Raw genomic sequence first — 22556 nt, forward strand, 5'->3', positions numbered from 1 at the left:
GTATTCTCATTGTATACTGTTCCCTGTATACTATTTGTACCTGTCAGCTTCTTTTAAATAAAGCTGTTGTTTAAAAAAAAAAAAAAAAAAAAAAACTTCTTTATCTTAGCAGTTAGCTTAGCAACAGTGACTCACCTCTCTGCTAGCTACGAACAGAGTGAATGAAGAGTTCAGTTTACCTCGAGCTGACCTGGGAATGACGCCACAGCCAAGTTGACCGCCAGTTAGGTAAGTAACAAGCAGTGTTGGGCATGTAACTTTTAAAAAGTATTTAGTTATAGTTTTATTACTGAATAAATGTAACTAATTACCAGGAGAGGTAGCCTAACTATTGCATTACTTTTTGAAAAAATAAAAAGCTCAAATAGACCTATGTCTTATTACTTCGACTCGCCCTAACTCCCTATAACCATAACCCTAACCTCCCGTTTATGGAATAACCAGCTCACCCAGTATTCCTCCACACAGAATACTGAGTGAGTTGGTTAGAAAAAAACACTTTATTATCAGATTATTTGATGGAAACGGGGTTTACTTGGCAGGATTAGGCTACATTTCTAAAATCAACCATATAGTAGAGCAGACACATGCAGCCTCGATCTGTGTTTTTTGTTTTTTCTGATGCTTTAGGTCGCCGCCCGACATGAGAAGTTGTTCCGCCGGCGTGATTTGCACTGACACAGGAAGAGCAGTGAACTGAGACACGGCTACAAACAAGCTTAAAACATAGACTTATTTCATTATTTTCGGAACAATTTCTCATGTCGGGGCTTCAATACAAGAGGGACATTACAGACGAGCAGCATGGAGGTATTTGGATGTTTTTTGGTGTGTCTTTTTGGACGAAGAAAGTTGCTATCCATTCATAACCATTATATGGACAAATACTGCTGCGCGGACCCCCCTTAACTCAAAGAAGGCACGGAGGACTCTGAAAATTCTCCCAGAAATTTGAATTTTGGGTGAACTATGCCTTTAACAACTAGAGGAAAAACAACTGATAAACATTCTTCAAAGTAAAAGTCACACATTGGCAGCAGTGAACAATTTCAGAATAAGACGTCGACGCCTATGGAGAGACATTTTAGTCAAAACTTTGAATTAAAATCTGCCAGGAAATGAATCTCAAAATAAATCCAGTAATAAATGTCGACATGTAAATGTTTGTTTATTAATTCATTTATTTACTGGTTCTTTATTAAATCACGTTGTTGTTTATTTCACATCAGATTATTTACATTCATGGATTAAATCAGTTGGTTTTTTAAACTCTTCTCAGTGATTCTCATAAACTTCTTCTTGTTTTTCAGGTCCCAGTGATTTTTCTGTTGCCATGACGCTGATGAGTTCATTATTAAACTGTGTTCATCTCTGTCCTGTGAAGACGACGTGAGTGAGAGACAGAGACAGACGTGTAGAGACTGAACTGTCTGTTCAACAGAGAGAAGGTTTCTGTGACAGGAGGAGACTCTGCTTCACTCAACACAGACTCACTGACGAACCAGACCAGCAGAGTGTAAACCCAGGATAGAGAGGTTGAGTGAAGGTGGTGTTGAAGGTGTAGAGGTGGATCAGTGAGTCAGAGGAGACTCTGTAGAAGGACAGAGAGCCAGCAGGACAGTCCACATACACTGCTACTCTGTTAGAGACAGAGGAGGAGGAGGAGGAGGAGGAGGAGGAGGAGGAGGAGGAGGAGGAGGAGGAGGAGGTGATAGGTGTGTCTCTGTTATTGTGCCAGACGTAGTAACCACCATCAGAGCAGAACAGACTCCAGGACTGATCGTTCCCTCCAAACCAACAGTCTCCACTGTTTCCTTTCCTGCTGATTCCTCTGTAACTCACTGATATATGAACGTTTCCTCTCCTCTCGACCTCCCAGTAGCAGCGACCAGTCAGACCAGTTGAACACAGCAGCTGACGATAGTAGTCAAATCTGTCTGGATGATCAGGATATGACTGATGCTCCTTCACACATGTCGCCTTCCTGTTGTTGTCAGACAGTTTGATCTCTGTGTTCACTGTGTCTGTGTCGATTGTGAGTGGACAGGAATCTGATGGAGAGAACAAGACACAGCTGCAGTTATTGATCATTGATCAGTTATTGACAGTTTGATGAAGACTCATGAGGTCAGTGATGTGACAGTGTGAAGATGGTTGAATGTGCTGCTTTGTTTCCAGTAGGGATGCACATTTTGAATTTCTTTTCTGACCGATAACCGACACTCGTTAACCGATTATTAACCGTTAACCGATAAGATTAAGACGCTCCATTTTTTTTTTTTTTTTTAGCCATTAAAGGGACAGTTCAACATTTTGGCAAATTTGGCCCATTGCCATAATCCCTATAGTCATAGCAGTAGGTTCGTTACCTTTAATTGCCGGTGCAAGCTATTTTTAGAACGGCGGAGCAGAGCCGTGAGCTGCTCAGGGCTATGCTATGGAGGCTATGGGAATTTCTTGGTTTCCCTCATCAAACTCATCAAATACACAATCCAATAACTCCACAACGCTCTGGTGGACAAGTTGTGAGCTGCACATTCACCACGCTATGAGATAATAACACAACGTTACCACACAGAGTTGTTTTAGAGGGAAATTCATGTAAAACCTTCAGGGACAGTTTTTCATCAACAGTCTCTGTATTTCCCTCTAAAACAACTGTGTGGTAACGTTGTGTTATTATCTCATAGCGTGGTGAATGTGCAGGTCACAACTTGTCCACCAGAGCGTTGTGGAGTTGTTGGATTGTGTATTTGATGAGTTTGATGAGGGAAACCAAGAAATCCCATAATGAGCCTCCGTAGTGTAGCTCTGAGCAGCTCACGGCTCTGCTCCACCGTTCTAAAAACAGCTTGCACCGACAATTAAAGGTAACGAACCTACTGCTATGACAATAGGGGTTATGGTGATGGACCAATTTGAATAAATGTTGAACTATCCCTTTAAATACACACGTGTGCTGTGACAGCTGATCAGTGCCACATCCACTCTGCTCTGTCTCAGCTGATCTCTCATATGGAGGTTAGATCGTCCAGTGTAGAACTGTTTTAGTGACAAAGTGCAGCCAAACACCAGACTGAAGGAGCAGCAGAGCTCCTCTGTGGAGCTGCAGGAGAGCTGCATCAGCCTCCTCTTTTATTTAGTCTTTTCATTGTTTTCAGCGCTGTTGTTACAGGTGATTCACATCTATGTCTGTGTAGCTACATTTATGGTCTGACCTTCCTTCACGGGGGCTGCTGCACATACTGTCAGTCCTCCTGTGGAACTTTTTACCGCACGATATGACTGAAGGCACGTGGAAATCTGCACGTGTCGACACGCCCCCATGAGTTGACGACAAGGAGCTAATAAAATAAATAACTGATCATATTAATCGGTCAAAGTTCTTGTTATCGGTTAACGGTTAAACGGTTCAACATGTGCATCCCTCGTTTCCATGAATCAAAGTAAAAACAGACTTACACTTCCTCAGACCTGGTGTCAACCATGGGACTCCAGCAGGCTCCACCCTGAAAGGAGGAGGGGGGTCAGAGCAGCACCTTCTCTGTCAGCATGCACACATGGACATTACATGGCTCTCACACACACACTGTTTTATCACTGTGTTCACATGGAGGCTGGTATGTCTGGATGAACACTGAGCACAGAGAAGAAGGAGCTGGAGTCTTTATCTAGTGATGATACAGAGCAGGAGGAGACCAGGAGGAAACACTTCATCATGTCTTTTCTCCATCTGATGTCACTGCAGTGTGAGACACACACTTTCACTCTCTGACTCTCAAGCTGCACAAACACACGTCACAGCAAAGAAGATGAAGACACAACAGGTGGAGCTGACCAGCCCAGATATCCCACAATGCACCAGGAAAGAAGAAAAGTGCAGCTGTGAAGAGTGGATGCACTGCAAAAACTCTAAATCTTTCCAAGAATATTTGTCTTATTTCTTGTCAAAATGTCTCATTTCTAGTCAAAACTAATCTCTTTCCACTTTAAATAAGACTCATCACATAAAATTAACTTGTTTTTAGATCATTTTCACTTGTTTCAAACAAATTTTCACTTGAAATAAGTAGAAAAATCTGCCAGTGAAAGCAAGTTTTTTGTGCTTGTAATAAGAAAGAAAAACTTGCTCCACTGTCAGATTTTTCTACTTATTTAAAGTGGAAAATTTGCTTGAAAAAATAAAAAAGTGTCTAAAAACAAGCTACTTTTTAAATGTGATGAGTCTTATTTTAAGTATAATTAGCTTTATTTTGACTAGAAATGACATTTTGACTAGAAATAAGACAAATATTCTTGGAAAGATTTTGAAGTTTTGCAGTGTGGTTTCAGTGTTTGATGAGGAAGGAAACACACTCAACACGTTTGTTCGAGCTCAGTGAAACACAGTGAGTTTAGTGAGAAACACTGAGTGTGAACACAACTTGTGTTTGTCTGAAGAAAACTCCCCAGGAAGCTGAAGAATGAGGCTGTGAGCAGGTTTCCACAGGAGCCACAGCAGCAGTGAGTGGATGAAGGAGCTCTAATAGAAACCATCTGATCACAGTGACAGGACGGATCAGGATCTCATGATCAATGACTCTGTTCTTCTCTGCTCTTCACACAGATCAGCTGCAACACACTGACTCACTGAGATCAGTCACATCATGTGGAATAAAGCAGCCGTCCTCAGGACCAGTCCTGAGCTCCATCAAACCTGTCCACACATTTTGACTGGACTTGAAGTCAGAGTCCAGAGGAAGCAGAGAAACTGTAGAGCAGAGAGAAGCAGGCTCAGCTCAGAGCACATGGACTCAGACAGGAAGTGAAGCTCCAGCTGCTGGAGACTTTCATTAAGGAGTAGGCCTGGGACGATAATACATTTTGCTGGACGATATATTGTCTCACAAATTATTGACGATAAACGATATTATTGACACAATTTTTTTTAGAACAAATTAACCACTAATATAATAATAACAGCCTATTTCATAATAATGCAAGTAGACCCTTTTAAATGCGATAAACTTTTATTTCTCATGAGTATTTTTTAACCATTGTAATTGGAATGACAAGAACTTATATAGCTACTATCCTAAAAAAAATAAAATAAACAAAAAATAATAAACAGTGCAGTGCAGCTCTTCTGTCCAATAACGTTACACACCTGAAGCTCCACTTTTCATTCAAACAAACTAATATGACTTCCACAGATGTAAGATTTCATCTATGAGACCAGCATTTATCTCCTATAAAGTATTAAATCAGCCGGAGGTAAACCTCTAAAAACCTGCTGATAAGTTTTCTTAGTCGTTTTCTCCCCCAATGACGGAGGTTGACCGGCCCGAGAGCTGCTGCAGACAGACGGCTGCAGACTGTGGGAAGCCCCGCTCCTCCTGCTCGCTGCTACCACATCAGCTCCAAAAACGTCGGAGGAAATCTCCCAAGAGGCGATATGTGGATAAACTGACCACAGACTGGGGATCTGAACTGTGACTTTCTCGCATGAAAAAATATTAAAACTTTAAAAAGTGATGTGTTAACAGCGCTGCAGCAAGAATTACAGTAAAATAGCTTTTAGCTGCTTAGCTTTACAGCTAGCGCTGCGGGTTGCTGCCAAATGCATTCTGGGAAACAAAGATCCTGGATGACTGAGAAGAGGGTTCACTCCTTTCATTCTGCAGAACAAACGGCCCAGGTGCTGAGACCGATGCACAGAGTGAAGCCTCTTGTCATCCAGCCTGGTTGGAGGCCAGAGACCAGGAAAACTAATACGTGCGCATGCACATGGTGATATATCGAGGTCGGAAAAATGATCGAGTTCATTTTCATTTATCGTGCGATTAATTGATTTATTGATTATCGTCCCAGGCCTATTAAGGGGCCACTTTGTGGCTTCATCTGATCTGGAGTCAGCACACACACAGTCTGAAAACAGCTGTTTGATCACACACACATTCAGCCACAAACACTGATTATTACACTGTTCACTACACTCACTGTCTTCTGACTGACAGCTCCAGGCCTCTGGACAGTGAGGACATCTGGATGTCACACTGTGATTGACTGTCTCCTCAACACAACAACACATCTCATCAGGACAAGACCAGGATCTCAGAGAGACTGAGCTGATTATTGATCATCAATATCTGACCAGACAGAGACCTGATGGTGCCGCCTGGTTTCTGTCTCTTATTTCCTCCTTGGTTGGAGACGCTGGGAGACGAATGTCTCTGAGCAGTGGACATGCTTTGATTCTTGTTGCTGTGTTGTTGTTAGTGTGTCCACACTCAACAGGTGTCTACAGTCTCTGGGACTGTTCAGGTCAAACACTCTGTTGGTTCAGGAGCAGTTCAACCAGCTGCAGCTGAAATGTTTCCTGATACACTCTGAAATAAAGTCTGATCCAAACATCTGGAGAGACTCAGAGCACAGCTAATAATATGCTTTGTTATATTACTCAGAGGCTGTTGAAATCAGAGAGGGGATTAGGCGTTTTCAAAAAACCTCAAATAAGAACTCATTAAACAGCCATGTGTTTCTGTTAGAGGTGTTAACCTGTGGAATAACTGTGATGATGAATTAAGAATGAGAGTTCGATTTCCTCTTTCAAAAATATGTTTAAAACCGAAGTACTAAAAGAATATACAAATTTGTTGTGAAAGCTGAATGGTTGTTTGATCTGAATTCTTATCTAACTCAAACCAGGTACAGTAGTCTAAAAGTTGCCTTGTTGAATTTGGTTTTGGTTTGATTGTTTTGTTTTTTTCTCTCTCTTTATCTCTTTTCTCATTCGTTTTGGTAAAAAGGGTAGGCATAATAAGCATGAGCTTCAGCCTTTTCGATTAGCACTCCTCATTGTATTTTGTATTTGTGTGTATTAAGTGAATTCCATCTGTTGAGAAGAGGGGGAGATAAAATGCTAATCAAATAAACTAAACTAAACTGAACTGAGCTGCCAACAGCTTTTTTCATCACTGACATCTCTTCTCCTGAATATGACACAGTGAGTGATGATGAGACACTGAAGTCATCATGAGGAGAAACTCCTGATCCCAGTAGTTCATCACTGTGACTAGAGTTGAGCCGGATACTCGGCTGAAACGAGTACCCGGTACGGATAAAGCACTTTTGCCGAGTACGAGTATTAAACAAGTAATACGAGTCAATATCTGGCCATCCAGAACAGCGTTCTGTGATAGGCTACAGCCCCTCCCCTACACACATCCAGGTGTGTGTCCCGCTCTGATCACTCACACACAGAACAGCTGACACCCTTAATGTGTGACTGATGAAAGCTGCACAGCTCATGTTTGAAACACTCTGAGACTTTGGCTTCAGTATAAACTGTGTTGGGACGAGTCAGACTGTGACAGAGGACGTCAGTGGAGTGGGCGGAGCTTCACTGTGGCCTACACCACCTCTGGATATAGTCTGAGTGATGGGATCTGATGTCATCAATGCATGGATCACCTGAGACAGATGTTAATACCAGGTGTGACCAGGTGTGAACGGGGCCATAGAAAATGTTCCAGCTCCTCCTCCTCTATCAAACAGTGTGTGTGGCTGCAGCAGCCTCTCCATACCTGAGAGAGTCCAGTCTCCAGTCTGGATCCTCCAGTCCAGCAAACAGAAGCTCCACTCCTGAGGCTCCAGGATGGTTGTAGCTCAGGTCCAGCTCTCTCAGATGGGAGGGGTTGGAGCTCAGAGCCGAGGCCAGAGAAGCACAGCCTTCCTCTGTGACCAGACATCCTGACAGACTGAACACACACAACAACACACAGTAACCCTCTGTCAACACCTGCTGCTGTGTTCAAGTGGCATCAGATAAACAGCTGGATGGATCCTCACCTGAGAGTCTCCAGTCTACAGTGTGGACTCTCCAGTCCACCAGACAGCAGCTTCACTCCTGAGTCCTGCAGGTTGTTGTTACTCAGGTCCAGGTGTCTCAGACTAGAGGACTGGGAGCTGAGGACTGAGGACAGAGCTTCACAGCTTCTCTCTGAGAGGCTACAGCTGCTCAGTCTGAAGAGATGATAATGAGGAATTAAAGAAGAAAGGAGTTTATTATCTGTTCTGTTGAAAGACAGAAGGGTTTTTATCTAATGATGAATAAATCCAACTATCTCTACACTTACAGTGCTTTGTTAGAGGCTTTGACCACTGGCAGCAGCCTCAGAAGAGCCTCCTCTGAAGCAGAGTATTTCTTCAGGTCAAACTCGTCCAGATCTTCTTCTGATGACAGTAAGATGAAGACCAGAGCCGACCATTGAGCAGGAGACAGTTTATCTGTGGAGAGACGTCCTGATCTTAGGTACAGTTGGATCCCCTCCACTAGAGAACGATCATTCAGTTCATTCAGACAGTGGAACAGGTTGATGCTTTTCTCTGCAGAGGGAATCTCTTCAATCTTCTTCTTGATGTACTGGACTGTTTCCTGATTGGACCGTGAAGCACTTCCTGTCTGAGTCATCAGACCTCGTAGGAGAGTCTGATTGGTCTCCAGTGAAAGACCCAGGAGGAAGCGGAGGAACAAGTCCAGGTGTCCATTTGGACTCTGTAAGGCCTCGTCCACAGCACTCTGGTAGAGGTTTGTCTTTGCAGATTTGACTGTTGTTTCAGTCTTCTTGGAGGTTGTTCGTTGTTGTGACATCAGGTTGAGTCCAGAGTTGATGAAGGTCAGATGGACATGAAGAGCAGCCAGAAACTCCTGAACACTCAGATGGACGAAGCAGAACACCTTGTCCTGGTACAGGCCGCTCTCCTCTTTAAAGATCTGTGTGAACACTCCTGAGTACACTGAGGCTGCTCTGATATCGATGCCACACTCTGTCAGGTCTGATTCATAGAAGATCAGGTTTCCTTTCTGCAGCTGCTCAAAAGCCAGTTTTTCCAGAGACTCAATCATCTCCCTGCTCTCTGGACTCCAGTGTTGATCTGTCTCAGCTCCTCCATCATACTTGATCTTCTTCAGTTTTAGATGAACCACCAGGAAGTGGATGTACATCTCAGTCAGGGTCTTGGGCAGCTTTCCTCCCTCTATGGTCTTCAACAGCTCCTCCAGAACTGTAGCAGTGATCCAGCAGAAGACTGGGATGTGGCACATGATGTGGAGGCTTCGTGAGGTCTTGATGTGGGAGATGATCTTCCTAGCCTGCTCCTCATCTCTGAACCTCTTCCTGAAGTACTCCTCCTTCATTGGGTCAGTGAACCCTCTGACTTCTGTCACCATGTCAACACAGTAAGGAGGAATGTGATTGGCTGCTGCAGGTCGTGTGGTTATCCAGAGGCGAGCAGAGGGAAGCAGGTTCCCCCTGATGAGGTTGGTCAGCAGCACGTTGACTGAGGTGGACTCTGTCACATCAGTCAGGATCTCAGTGTTGTGGAAGTCCAGAGGAAGTCGACACTCGTCCAGACCGTCAAAGATGAAGACGACCTGGAACTGATCAAACCTGCAGATTCCTGCTTCTTTGGTTTCAGAGAAGAAGTGGTGAACAAGTTCCACCAAGCTGAACTTTCTCTCTTTCAGCACATTCAGCTCTCTGAAGGTGAAGGGAAATGTGAAGTGTATGTCCTTGTTGGTTTGTTCTTCAGCCCAGTCCAGAGTGAACTTCTGTGTTAAGACTGTTTTCCCAATGCCAGCCACTCCCTTTGTCATCACTCTTCTGACTGGTCGGTCTCTTCCAGGTGGGGCTTTAAAGATGTCTTGTTGTCTGATGGTTGTTTCTGGTCTGTCTGGTTTCCTGGACGCTGTTTCAATCTGTCTGACCTCATGTTCATCATTGACCCCTCCAGCCCCTCCCTCTGTGATGTAGAGCTCTGTGTAGATCTGGTTCAGAAGGGTTGGGTGTCCTGCTTTAGCGATGCCCTCAAACACACACTGGAACTTCTTCCTCAGGGCAGATTTGAGTTTACGTCCACAAACTGGACCAGGAGCAAAATATTCTGAATGAAAACACATGAAATTAGATCAATAAGAGAAGATAACATTTTAATTCCTCTAAACAACGACTATATGAATGTTTCCCTCCGTGTGTTGATGTCAGTGAACGTCTCATTTGTCCATCATGTTGAATCTTTAGAGAAATCCTCTTACTGCTCTGCAGACGCTCAGCCAGCTCCTCCTGCTTCATCCTCCTCAGGAAGTTCAATGTGATCTTCACTAATGCCTCTCTGCTGCTCCTCCTCTGCTCTTCATCCTCACCATCCAACACCTCCTCATCCTCCCTCTGACTCCCTGAGCATTCTGGGTAATCTGGACTCAGAGCCTTGTGGATCTTCTTCAGCTCGTTCTTGACAAAAGTGACCATGTTCTCCTCCAGCAGCTGGAACAGAAACTCTATGAGTGACAGCATCAAACTAAAACCATGGAGCCAAACATCAGATCCATGTTGGACAGACTGACAATCCACTGGTGTCAAAGTGCAGCATGGAGATGATGGTGAACACAACAGATGTAACAGCAGCTGTTGGACATGTCCTCACCATAAATATGGAGTCCAGGTGTGTTTGATGCTGCTGGGCAGACTGACCACTGGGAACCTCTGAGCTCTCCTGGTCCACTCTGTGGAGGAATCAGTGTCAAGTCAACATCAGGACAGAGAGATAATACAAGATGGACTTTATATGTCCCCTGAGGACGTTCACAACAGACAGAGACACTTTGGTTTCAGACCTGGTCCAACAACACGTCGTACAAACTGGTTCTTTCCTACAATAACCTGAGTCTGACTGTCAGTTACAGCTTACATCTGATCAGCTGATCCACGTCCTCCTTTAAAGTTAATGATCCGTTCATTTGACCGGTCGCTCTTTAAAGACAGACAGCTGGGTTCAGGAGAGTCTGGTCTCTGCTGCTGGATCCTGAAACAACAACACAATTCATGTTTGACGGTTTTAGGTTTTCAAAAGAGTTCTCTGCAAAGTTATTTTAAGGGTTACAAATGTGAGTGACTTCCTTTTCCTACATTTTGTAACAATGGGCCTCATTCACCAATATCTCTTTAAGTTCATTCATCTTCTATCCAGCTCATCCTCACTAGGGTGGAGGGTGAGCTGGAGCCTTTTGTAACCCGGGTGGAAATACCCTTTGAGTTCACTCCTTTTCGGTCTCTTACGGTAACACGCTACGTCATGACGTCACGCCGTCACGTGGCGCGTGACTGAAGCGCGTTCAGTAGTAAAGCCGGCGTCTGCTCGCGGCCGGTAGTTGGGAAGAGGAGCACGCCGGTCAGAGGGTTGCTACAGGAGCCGAATACCGGAGCCGGGGAGCATATGAAGTAAGGCCGTGTGCCGCGTTGTACCACGGAATCGGCCAAGTGATGGCGAGCTAGAGCCCAGCCTGGTTACAAAAGTCTCGAGAGTTGTACCAGGGACAGAACCGGAACCTCCACTGACAGTCAGTCTGCAAACCCCACCACTGCTCTCTGCTACCACCTTTGGTCCTCCAGCGGGTCCTGCTGCTTCGGACCAGAGCACTGAGCCACGGCCTAGGGTCCAGCCAGACCCCCCAGCTCAACACGCCTCGAGACCCTCGTTGCCAGCCATGTCACACGCCAGCCTCAATCCACCTGAAGTTCAACGCTATGTGGTCGAGCATATTGTCAAGAATGACGACAGTGCTATGCATCCCACACAGCGTCTCAGAGCCTTCTCTGGAAGATCGCCCAGACCTCAAACCGAGTCAGACTACGACACATGGCGTTCCGGAGTTGAGTTGCTGTTACAAGATCCTGCAGTGTCCGACCTCCAGCGCTCACGTAAGATCTTTGACAGCTTGTTACCACCTGCTGCTGACATGGTTAAGCACCTGAGACCCAACACTCCACCAGCAGTGTACCTACAGACACTTGACTCAGCGTACGGCACAGTGCAGGATGGGGATGAGCTATACGCCAAATTCATGGACACATTCCAGGATGGTGGAGAGATGCCGTCCCATTATCTGCAACGTCTGCAGGTGGCGCTGAATCAAGCTGTGAAACGAGGCGGAGTTTTGAACAAAGACTTTGATCGACACCTACTGACTCAGTTCTGCCGTGGCTGTTGGGACAACTCTCTCATTACAGAACTCCAACTGAAGCAACGTAAGCATAATCCCCCATCGTTTGCTGAATTTCTGCTCCTTCTGCGAACTGAGGAAGATCGTGAAGCTGCAAAAGCAATCCGCATGAAGCAACATCTTGGATCATCACGACCCAGAGCTGCAGCCCACGCGCAGTATGCCTACCCCGACAGTGCAGAGAGAGGAGAGATCGCTGCACTCACCAACATCACGCAGCAACTCGCTCAACAACTGGCCGATATACAGAAGCAGCTTGCTACTCTCACTGCTGCCCAGTCAAGCTCAAGCTCCAGTCAAGCCGCTGCTTTCAAGGCCACACCGGGCCGCAAGTGGGGTGAGGGGCAGAGGGCGGGCAAGCCATTAAAGAACCCGTCTTCTGTTCCCAAGCCCAGCTACTGCTATCGGTGTGGTGAAGACGGCCATATAAAGACCCACTGTGACAATCCCCCGAACTCTGCACTGGTTGCCGCAAAGAAGAAGCAGTTCACCGATAAGCAGCAAAGATGGCAGAAATCAGACATTCCTTCAAGACGTCCTTTAAACTAAAGTCAGTTCCAGTTGTGGGGCGAACCGGAACTGTTGTGGACCCACAATGTCCTAACCAACGAAACCATGTTGAATGTCATGAAGTAACCCAGACCACCCCCGCTGTTCCAGCTAGATTGCCCAAAGGCTTGGTCGGATCCCGCTGCACAGCCAACATTAAAATCGCTGGTGAAGAATTTGATTGTCTGTTAGATACGGGGTCGCAAGTCACTACGATCCCGGTGTCATTCTATAACCAGCATTTTGCAGACCAACCGGTGAAATCCTTGTGTGATTTACTGCAAGTGGAAGGAGCTGCAGGACACGCAATTCCTTATCTTGGATATGTGAAGTTGGTGTATTCACTCCCCATGTACTGGTTGTAGAGTGGCTCCAGGGTGTTCATGCCAATTAACACTGGGGACTGATGGGCTCCGACGTCGGGAACAACAAGTGCCAGCGTGGAAACATCCAAATCAACTCCCAGGAACTCACTGGGGAATGTGACCACCATCACCTCATTCACCAATATCTCTTTAAGTTCATTCATCTTCTATCCAGCTCATCCTCACTAGGGTGGAGGGTGAGCTGGAGCCTTTCTCAGCTGACTTTGGGCAGGAGGCGGGGTTCACCCTGGACAGCTCACCAGTATATCACAGGGCCAACATATGAAGAGCTCTTTTCCAAAACGCGATAAACGCCAAATTAAAAAAAAAATGAGTTTGTCACGCCATTTTGCTGTGTACTGAGCCTATTCACTGCTCCATCAATGTATCACGTCAAATCGCTACATTTCCCTGTTTAAAAGGCACCGCAAGATGCAGTTCTCCTCCAAACCGCGATCAGCGCCAAATCTATTTTTAGCCAAAACGCGACATCTCCTCCCTCTCTTCAGAATTCTATGAGCAGCTCCATGCAGTCCAACATGGCGGTGCTCTGAACCCAGGTCTGTTTTCAGTCATTCATTCAGTAGTTTCTGGGTTCTGTGTTAATTATCTGTTAATGTGGTGGACACACTGTGCCGTTAAGTATACCCCCACAGCCCCCGCATACCCCCCCCCCCCCCCCCCCCCCCCCCGCCCCCCGCCTGTAACGCCGGGTGTCCTCCGCTCCGAATCAACGATCGATTTTTTTTTTTTACAGCAAAGACGTAGTTTTGTTTACAGCAACATGTGCTCACATCATGATAGCGTCTGTATTTTAACTTCCATAGTCCATAGCTGTCTTTGTTTAACATGTCAAGAGAGACTTTTGGTTAAGTAACCATGGACAGACTAGTACCGTCGACGCCTCCCCCGCACGCGTGCGCGCACACACACACACACACACACACAGAGAGACACACACGCAACTCAGTGATGTTCTCTTTTTTTGTTGGTTGGTTTTTCAAGACAGAAACCATCAGTTTTTGTTTTTTTTAATGTGGATTTATAGCGTTTTGAAGAAAAAAAAATAAACTTTTAGTTTTTAATCAACAATATTGTTGTTTGATTTAATAATCATTGTTCAACATGTTCAGACTGAGCCAACAATCATTTTTAACTGGATAAATTGAATATTAACAAAATGGGTGGGTCTAGGTAAAAAATGTCATTTTCTGGAAAACTAGTAAAATGGATTTATAGCGTTTTGGAAAAGAGCTCTTCATATACACACACACAAGAAACAACTGGAGCACTCGATATAATGCAGAGATTTAATACATTATTAGGTGTTGTGCACCTGTATTAAATCTCTGCATTATATCGAGTGCTCCAGTTGTTTCTTTTGGGTTTAGTCCTCGTTGAAGTGACCCAATTGCACCTTCCTACTTACTGGTCCTGTCTGAGAGCACCGATTTACCGGCTGAAGCGCAAGAGCACCCTTCCTTTTGGATATACACACACATTCACACCTATGGAAATAGCTTGCTCCTTCGTTGATTTCTCTTTTTTTTCCCTCTCCGGAGCTCCCCCACAGTTCTGGGAGGCACATGTCACTGTCGTAAAAAAAAAAAAATAAAATAAAACTCGCCGTCACCACCTCCCAGGGGTGGAGCAGTGGTTTTAAATGTGGGGGTGTTCCAAAGAACGGAAATTGAATTTCAGTTTTAATCACAAAATACAATTTTTATTCACTTTCACAGAGTTATCACGGTGGATTTACCTATGCTACGACGTTCCTGAAAAAAACTCTGCACTTCATGGCTGGATTGAAAACTCTCTCGAAAAGATATAATTGCCCTGAGCCCACCTTAGATCGCCAAAAGAGTAAGCTTCCAATCAGGGTCCAAAACTAACTTTTTTAGGCTGCTAAGTGAATTTTTTTTACCAGCCAGGCAGATAATTTACCAGCCAGCCAAGTAAAAAATTGCGTTTAAGTGCTGTATATTGCTATCAGTATTCTTTAACGTGTCATTTGGGTCTTATATGCGATTCTCAATCAATATTTTAGTAGTACGCACTAATACTAGCAATTAGGGGTGTGCAAAGCATCCGGTATTTGTATTTGTTGAGGGGGGGAAAGTATTTCTATTTGTATTTGTGTTCGAGTAAAATTCAAAATAGGTGTAAAAATCCAGTTTTTTGAGATACACTTCTAATTCTAATCCATTATGAATCCCACCACCACCTGCTGAACAGACAGAACATAAACAAATGAACTATCATTACTTCAAAAAACCTCTCTCTCTCTTACAGTTGTTTAGGATTGTGTGTGGTGTTTTTAATCTTTTTTTTTTTTTTTAAAGAATGATAATTAGTTTAAAAAATATTTTTATCAGTAATTTCTTTTTTTCAATTAGGCCTACTAGACATTTAAGGCGACCCCATCTGAATTCCAGGCGACCCCACATGGGGTCCTGATCCCAAGGTTGAAAAACACTGCTCTACTGTCTTTCCTGTCTGCTCTCAGAGTGTGTGTGTGTGGGGGGGTAATGTAGTGTTGATTCTCTCTCTCACACACACACACACACACACACACACACTCGCGCGCGCGCGCACACACACAAACAAACAGGCGCGCGCGCACACACACACACAAACACACACACACTTGTTCTCAGCGGTGAGATCCGACCAGAGCGATTGACATGTGTCCAATCAGACGCGCGGGTTCGGAGTCTGGACCGAGAATTAAAAGTTGGACCGCGCTGGTCCGTGCTTCAGCACCGTGTGTCGGGCCGCGTTTGGTTTTAATTAATACGGGGATAAACAGTCAGCGCCGCGGTCACCGGAGCTGATCACTGCGGAGAACGGTCTGTGATTGGGTGAATGCCCGTTCAATTCGACCACTGAATTTTCATGCAGCGTAAGGAGGCTGAGGCTGAGGTGCGCTCCATTTTGGTATGCTGGTGCACAGCGAGGGGTGGGCACACGGGTTTACCATTGGAAAATGTGGGGGGGATGAAATTATTTTGCTATAAAAGTGGGGGTGTCGAAACACCCCCATCCCCCACGGGTGCGACGCCCATGCCACCTCCTCCACCCCCTACACGTCTTGTGTTTACAAGGAAGCTGCTGAAGGTAGAGAGCGGTGTTTGCTAAGCCCTGCTAACACGGAGCTAACGCTAACACGGAGCTAACGCTAACACGGCCACACAGACACAGACACAAAGACACAGACATACACACACGGGAATAAAGGTTCCAAAACGCGAAGGTGTGTGTGTGTGTGTCATGATGTATTACATTATCTTATAAAAGATCCATGGTGTGTGTGTGTCTGTGTTAGCATTAGCTCCGTTTAGCCACAAGCGGAACTTCATCAGTACAAACATTTCATGTTTCCATGGTAGGGCTGTTCGATTTTGCCCAAAAGTAAAATCTCAATTTTCTTCTCTCAAAAATCGATTTCCGATTACGATTACGATTTTTTTGTTAAATGACAAACTATTTTGTGTGCTGCTTGTGTCTTTTTCAATGGACCTAGAGTCTAATTTAAAAAAAACATCTATCTATCTATCTATCTATCTATCTATCTATCTATCTATCTATCTATCTATCTATCTATCTATCTATCTATTTTTTTTATTCAAAACTTTGTTTCACAATACAAAACAAAAGTTTTTAAAAATAATATGCAATATATAAAGCACGTCTGTCTGTCTGTCTGTCTGTCTGTCTGTCTGTCTGTCTATCTATCTATCTATCTATGTGACGTCAACTGACTGCCTTCCACTGATTGGCCAGAGCGTTGTCACCAGAAGAGTCGCAAGCGCGACGTCCGACCATAGGTCCGTCACGAGAATCAATACTGCTCATTTTACAAAACTGTTGTTATTCTGTCACCTGAGTTAAATGTCTGCTGTGTGGAAAACCACGCGGTCCGTAATCGAGACGACACGGCTGTAGCCGCTGTTATATGACGACCCCGCCCCCGCTGAAGAACTCAGCTGTAATTTAGAAGACCTAATCCTTGTCATATCACAGTACCGCTGCGATATGACGGCCGAGTCGAGCCGAGCCGAGCCGAGCTGTAACTGTGTAGTGGAAAAGGGCTGTTGGTCTTTTCGGCAATGAAATCCTCGCTGGTCATAGCAGAATGCCGACATGCTTGTTTACAGTGTGTGGGGAGAGCAGTGGGAGAGCGTGATGGGAGGAAGGAGGCGGAAGACGGCAGTCATTACGGTAATTCAGCGCAGCGCAGATTCATGAACGGGGGCTTACCGTAATTACCCTAGTTAGAGTAAAAAAAATTGATTGTTAGGATTTCACGTTTTTAACATTGTCCTAGCCAAATAATCGCGATTACGATTTTAAATCGATTAATCGAACAGCCCTATTCCATGGTTTCCTCCGACTTTCCGAACTCAAACCAATCACGATTCATGACATGCATGACGTCATATGCGTTCTTATCTCGTACTGCCATAAGGCAGTTTCTCGCGATAGTTCTATCCATTGACGAGATTTGTGACAATGAGACGGAGGACTGATCTTGCAAGTGCGGTTTTAAGCCGGGGGGGGGGGGCACTTTGGCCTAGACCCCATTCACCTCATAATAGGTCACTCAACCATCACAGTGTCTCTGGACCACAATAATTACAGACCAAATCCTGCATAGTTCTGCTTTAACCTGCATGTCTTTGGTCTGTGGGAGGAAGCTGGAGAGAACCCACACATGCACGGGGAGAACATGCAAACTCTACGTCAGATTCATGAACGTGTTGTTAAATCAAGAATGCCAGAGAAGGTGAGTTGAGAAGGAAAGTTAAAATGTCCAAACAAAAATCTACAGGGAGCGTCGGACTCCAAACATAAAAAGAACTTTAGTGCTGAAGTGGAGCGACTGCTGCAGGAAGTGAACAAAAAGCAGCTGTTATATTTAGTAGCGTCAGCAGTGGATGCAATAACAGAAAGAAAGATGCATGGGATGCTGTCAGTCATTCACTGAACGTGTGTCTGAGTTATAACTCAGTTTTTAATGAGAATCATTGAAATGTGACTCCACAGGAAGAACGTTCACCAGAAACCCAAAACCTTTGAAATGTAGTTTTGTCTCTTACATCTGATCAGCTGATCCTCGTCCTCCTTTAAAGTCAATGAGGAAGTCCTTTGAGTGGTTGCTCTTTAAAGACAGACAGCTGGGTTCAGGAGAGTCTGGTCTCTGCTGCTGGATCCTGAAACAACAACACAACTGATAAATGTGCATGTTGGAGAAAAACTGATGAGAAATATCTTCAGTCCTTTAATAAGTTACAAACAACTGACTTTTAGAGAGAAAAGTCTTTCTGACTGTTTTAAATTCTGACCTTCCATCACCAGAATGACTGAAGTTAATAGGACGATCCATGGAGAAGTTGCTCTTTAGAGACAGACAGCTGGGTTCAGGAGAGTCTTTTCTCTGCTGCTGGATCCTGAAACAACAACACAACTCATGTTTAACAGTTTTATGTCACGTCCTTTGTGTGTTCCCCTATTTAGTTAAGTTTAGTCCCTGTTTTATTTTGAAGTTCTGTGTTTTTCTATCTGTCATGGTCTGTGTCTTTGTCCTAGTGTAGTTCCTGTTTTAGTTTGAAGTCCTTGTCCTGTCTTCCTGTGTGCTCCCTGCTTGTGATTACCTGATGTGTCTCGCCTGTGTTAATTGCACCACCTGTGTCTCGTTCCCTCATGTATTTAAACTCAGTGTCTCCCTTTGTCTGTGTCCGATCGTCTGCATGTATACCCTGCCGTGTTCCTGTGTTTCCCTGTTCAAGTGAGTTAAACAAACCCTTGTTTCCTGGCTATCTGCATCTGGGTCCTGTTCTCCCCAAACCTGACATTTTATGTTTTCAAAAGGATTCTCTGCAAAGTGATTTTAAGGGTTACAAATGGGAATGACTTCCTTTTCCTACATTTTGTAACGATGGGCCTCATTCACCAATATCTCTTTAAAGGGCAACTTCGTTTTTTTTCAACCTGGGCCCTGTTTTCATATGTTTTTGTGTATATGTGAGTGATGGATAATACTTTTATTGAGGTTGCTGCAGTATTGAGCTGGGCAGGCAGCCTGCAGCCCAGCTAACGCTCTACCACGGAGCAAGTGGCTCCCGTCAAAGTTCGCCCTATAAACGGGCATTTTTTTCAAACTGACTCAGATAGTTACAATGAGTGTCCGACAACATACTAGAAAGGAGAAATGAACGTAATAGTCTCTACCTCTACCTTTCGTGTTTCCATGGTTTCCTCTAGGGCTGACCCAAAAAAATCAAAGCTTCGAAGCTTCGTTCGTTGCCATGAAAAATCGATCATTAAGTCCGTGATCGATTGTTTTTTTTTTTCTTCCTTTTTGACACCGGTTCTCATCGGCAATTGTTACATTACAATGAGTAGGCTACTTGGCATCCTGGAAACCTGCCTGATTTTGGAGATATGCAGTGTTTGTTTGCCATTACTTTAATTATTTCCGCAGTCAGACGTTACGGTCGCCGCCGCCGCCAGCCCCCCCCCGATCGCGCACCGCCCCGGCCGTCGAAGCTTCGATTAAAATCTATTTTATGTCTGCGAAGCTTCGATTATCAAAATATGATAATCGGTTCAGCCCTAGTTTCCTCCGACTCTCCGAACTCAAACCAATCACGATTCATGACATATATGACGTCATCTGTGTTCTTATCTCGTACTGCCATAAGGCAGTTTCTCATGATAGTTCTATCCATTGACGAGATTTGAGACACCGAGGCGGAGGACTGATCTTGCAAGTGCGGTTTTCGGGGGGGGGGGGGGGGGCAGGGCAGGGCAGGGCAGGGCAGGGCAGGCACTTTAGCCATCACAGTGTCTCTGAGCCACAATAATTACAGCCGAAATCCTGCATAGTTCTGCTTTAACCTGCATGTCTTTGGTCTGTGGGAGGAAGCTGGAGAGAACCCACACATGCACAGGGAGAACATGCAAACTCTACGTCAGATTCATGAACGTGTTGTTAAATCAAGAATGCCAGAGAAGGTGAGTTGAGAAGGAAAGTTAAAATGTCCAAACAAAAATCTAAAGGGAGCGTCGGACTCCAAACATAAAAAGAACTTTAGTGCTGAAGTGGAGCGACTGCTGCAGGAAGTGAACAAAAAGCAGCTGTTATATTTAGCAGCGTCAGCAGTGGATGCAATAACAGAAAGAAAGATGCATGGGAAGCTGTCAGTCATTCACTGGCCCTCATTTATCAAACTTGCGCAGGATCTGGTGTAGATTCTGGTGTAAATATCAGTGTACGCCAAGTGTCACGTGTGATTCACTAAAAGTGTGTACGCTGCTGATTTCGGCGTAGAACCGGCGTGGTGGTGATAAATCCGGCGGCTGAAAACGAGCGTAATTTCAATGTCACGCCCCGATATATTCCTGCTTTAGAGGTGTCGCCCTGCCCCTTTTACGACATGGAGACACGGAAGACGGCCAAGAAGAGGGACTTTACCGACATTACCGCGTTGAACAGGGAGAGGGCGGCAACATTAAATATCTGGACATTGATAGATTGATAGATTTTGTGATTGATAAGCGTCATCCCGGTGGATGGAGGCTGCAGACGCACGTGTCACCGACCACGTCAGGAAACCCAGCAACCTCATGAAATGCTGCTGCAGTTTACTAAACACAAGTGATTGAGGAGGAATCATATCATATTACTGCTGCGAACGCTACTTTATGACCATCAGCACCGCTGGCATGGTTCGGCTGATGGAGGGATGTGAAACACCGGCTCGATCTCCCGCTGACAGGTCCCGGTGACGGGGAAAAAAAAAAAAAAACACTCCGCCGCGGAGATCAGCTGCACCTGGACAGGTAGCGGAGCCCCCCCCCCCCCCCCCCCCCCCCCCCCCCCCCGCTCCGGTGTCCAGCAGAGAGAGAGACTGAGGAGCCGTCCGGTCATGCTCTGGTGCAGGAGATGTTGGAAGTTTGTGTGTGTGATCTACAATAACAGGTCTGTCATTGACTGTTTCTGTTTACACAGCTGATTAACGAGCATCTGTCACGTCGTGGTTTTTAATTCATCTCAGTTGCTCAAAATAAAAGTCGAGTTAAATTTTCAACACGGACCGGTGGTATCATTTTTTTTGGGCTACTTTTTAAAAATCTTTTTATCAATATAAACAACAACAACATGTGGTCCACATCGCTGCGTTATTAGACTATGGTTTAATAATCATTTTGACACAGCAGCACTCCTTCCTGCATGTTCTACGCTGGTTCCAAATGTGCGTACACCTGGTCAGAGCTGGCGTGAGATTTGTGCGTACCGTACGCTCACGCTCAGATTAATAAATGCCGATCCTTGCGGTGAATTTGGTGTACACCCATTTTTTTGGTGTACGCAAGTTTCATAAATGAGGGCCAGTGAACGTGTGTCTGAGTTATAACTCAGTTTTTAATGAGAATCATTGAAATGTGACTCCACAGGAAGAACGTTCAACAGAAACTCAAAACCTTTGAAATGTAGTTTTGTCTCTTACATCTGATCAGCTGATCCTCGTCCTCCTTTAAAGTTAACGACAATGCCCTTTGATTCGTTGCTCTTTAAAGACAGACAGTTGGGTTCAGGAGGGTCTGGTCTCTGCTGCTGGATCCTGAAACAACAACACAACTGATGAATGTGCATGTTGGAGAAAAACCGATGAGAAATATCTTCAGTCTTTTAATAAACACAACAACTGACTTTTAGAGAGAGAAGTCTTTCTGACTGTTTTAAACTCTGACCTTTGACCTGTGGTCTGGCTCTTGGTTTTAGAGGGAGGGGCTCCCTCCTCTCTGTCCTCACACTGATCCATGCTGCTGAGCTCACATCCACATCAGCTCACACACACTTTGTAGCTTCACCTGCAGAGGAAACACACATCATTCATCTGCACAGCAGCTCACATGTCCATCATGTCTCCAGCTGCTCCTCCACTGATTGGCTCTTCTCCTCTGCTTCATATCAGTGTCAGCTGAATGCAGTCACACAGCAGTGAGGAAGAGGAAGCTGCCATCAGCTGCTCTACTTCTACTATCAGTCCACTAGATGGCGTCATGAAGCTGCAGCCCAGCAAGCACGATCTGATATCACCAAGTAATTAACAGCCCAGGATCAATGTCCAAGTTGTTCGTCCAGGAGCACTGTTATAACCAACCAATCAGGGGTAATTTGTGCGTTGTGATGTCATTGACAGTGCGACGTGAAAAATTCAATGTGCGTTAGCCTGCCTCCTTTTTTGTAGCCTGCCTTCATTTCACCAAAAAGGTAAGAGCATTTCCAAATTCGACTTTTGATTGTTTTTAAAACATTTGTGAGGCTTGATGAGCACGTAGGCTTATGTTTTCGCACAGTGTTTAATAAGGTAGCTAATTTGCTAACAACTAGCAACTAGCCAATTGTAAGTAATACTTTTGCTTGGTTTTAAAACATTTGCGAGAAAAAAAGTCTTAATAAGCAGGTAGGTGAATGTTTTCCGTGTTGGATAAGGTAGCTAGTTTGCTAACAACTAGCAACTAGCCGATTGTTAGCCTAACTGTTAAAACTAGCCAGAACAGTGAACAGTGGGTGAACTGTGCAGTTATTGCCT

The 22556-nt window shown here is 44.9% G+C and overlaps 1 protein-coding gene across 1 annotated transcript; it reads right to left on the reverse strand.

Moving 5' to 3' along the window:
• Window positions 1–1479: 1479 nt before the first annotated feature.
• On the reverse strand, window positions 1480–21782 carry LOC311004361 (protein NLRC3-like; the record flags this gene model as incomplete). Its single annotated transcript, XM_083996388.1, has 8 exons — window positions 1480–2051; window positions 3463–3509; window positions 7566–7739; window positions 7831–8004; window positions 8118–9924; window positions 10076–10304; window positions 10465–10543; window positions 21712–21782. The coding sequence occupies 8 exons, from the start codon at window positions 21780–21782 to the stop codon at window positions 1480–1482; spliced, it is 3153 nt and encodes a 1050-aa protein (XP_083852514.1).
• Between the last annotated feature and the right edge of the window lie 774 nt (window positions 21783–22556).

The sequence above is a fragment of the Trachurus trachurus genome (genome assembly GCF_905171665.1).
Source record: "Trachurus trachurus genome assembly, chromosome: 21".
Classification (NCBI taxonomy): domain Eukaryota; kingdom Metazoa; phylum Chordata; class Actinopteri; order Carangiformes; family Carangidae; genus Trachurus; species Trachurus trachurus.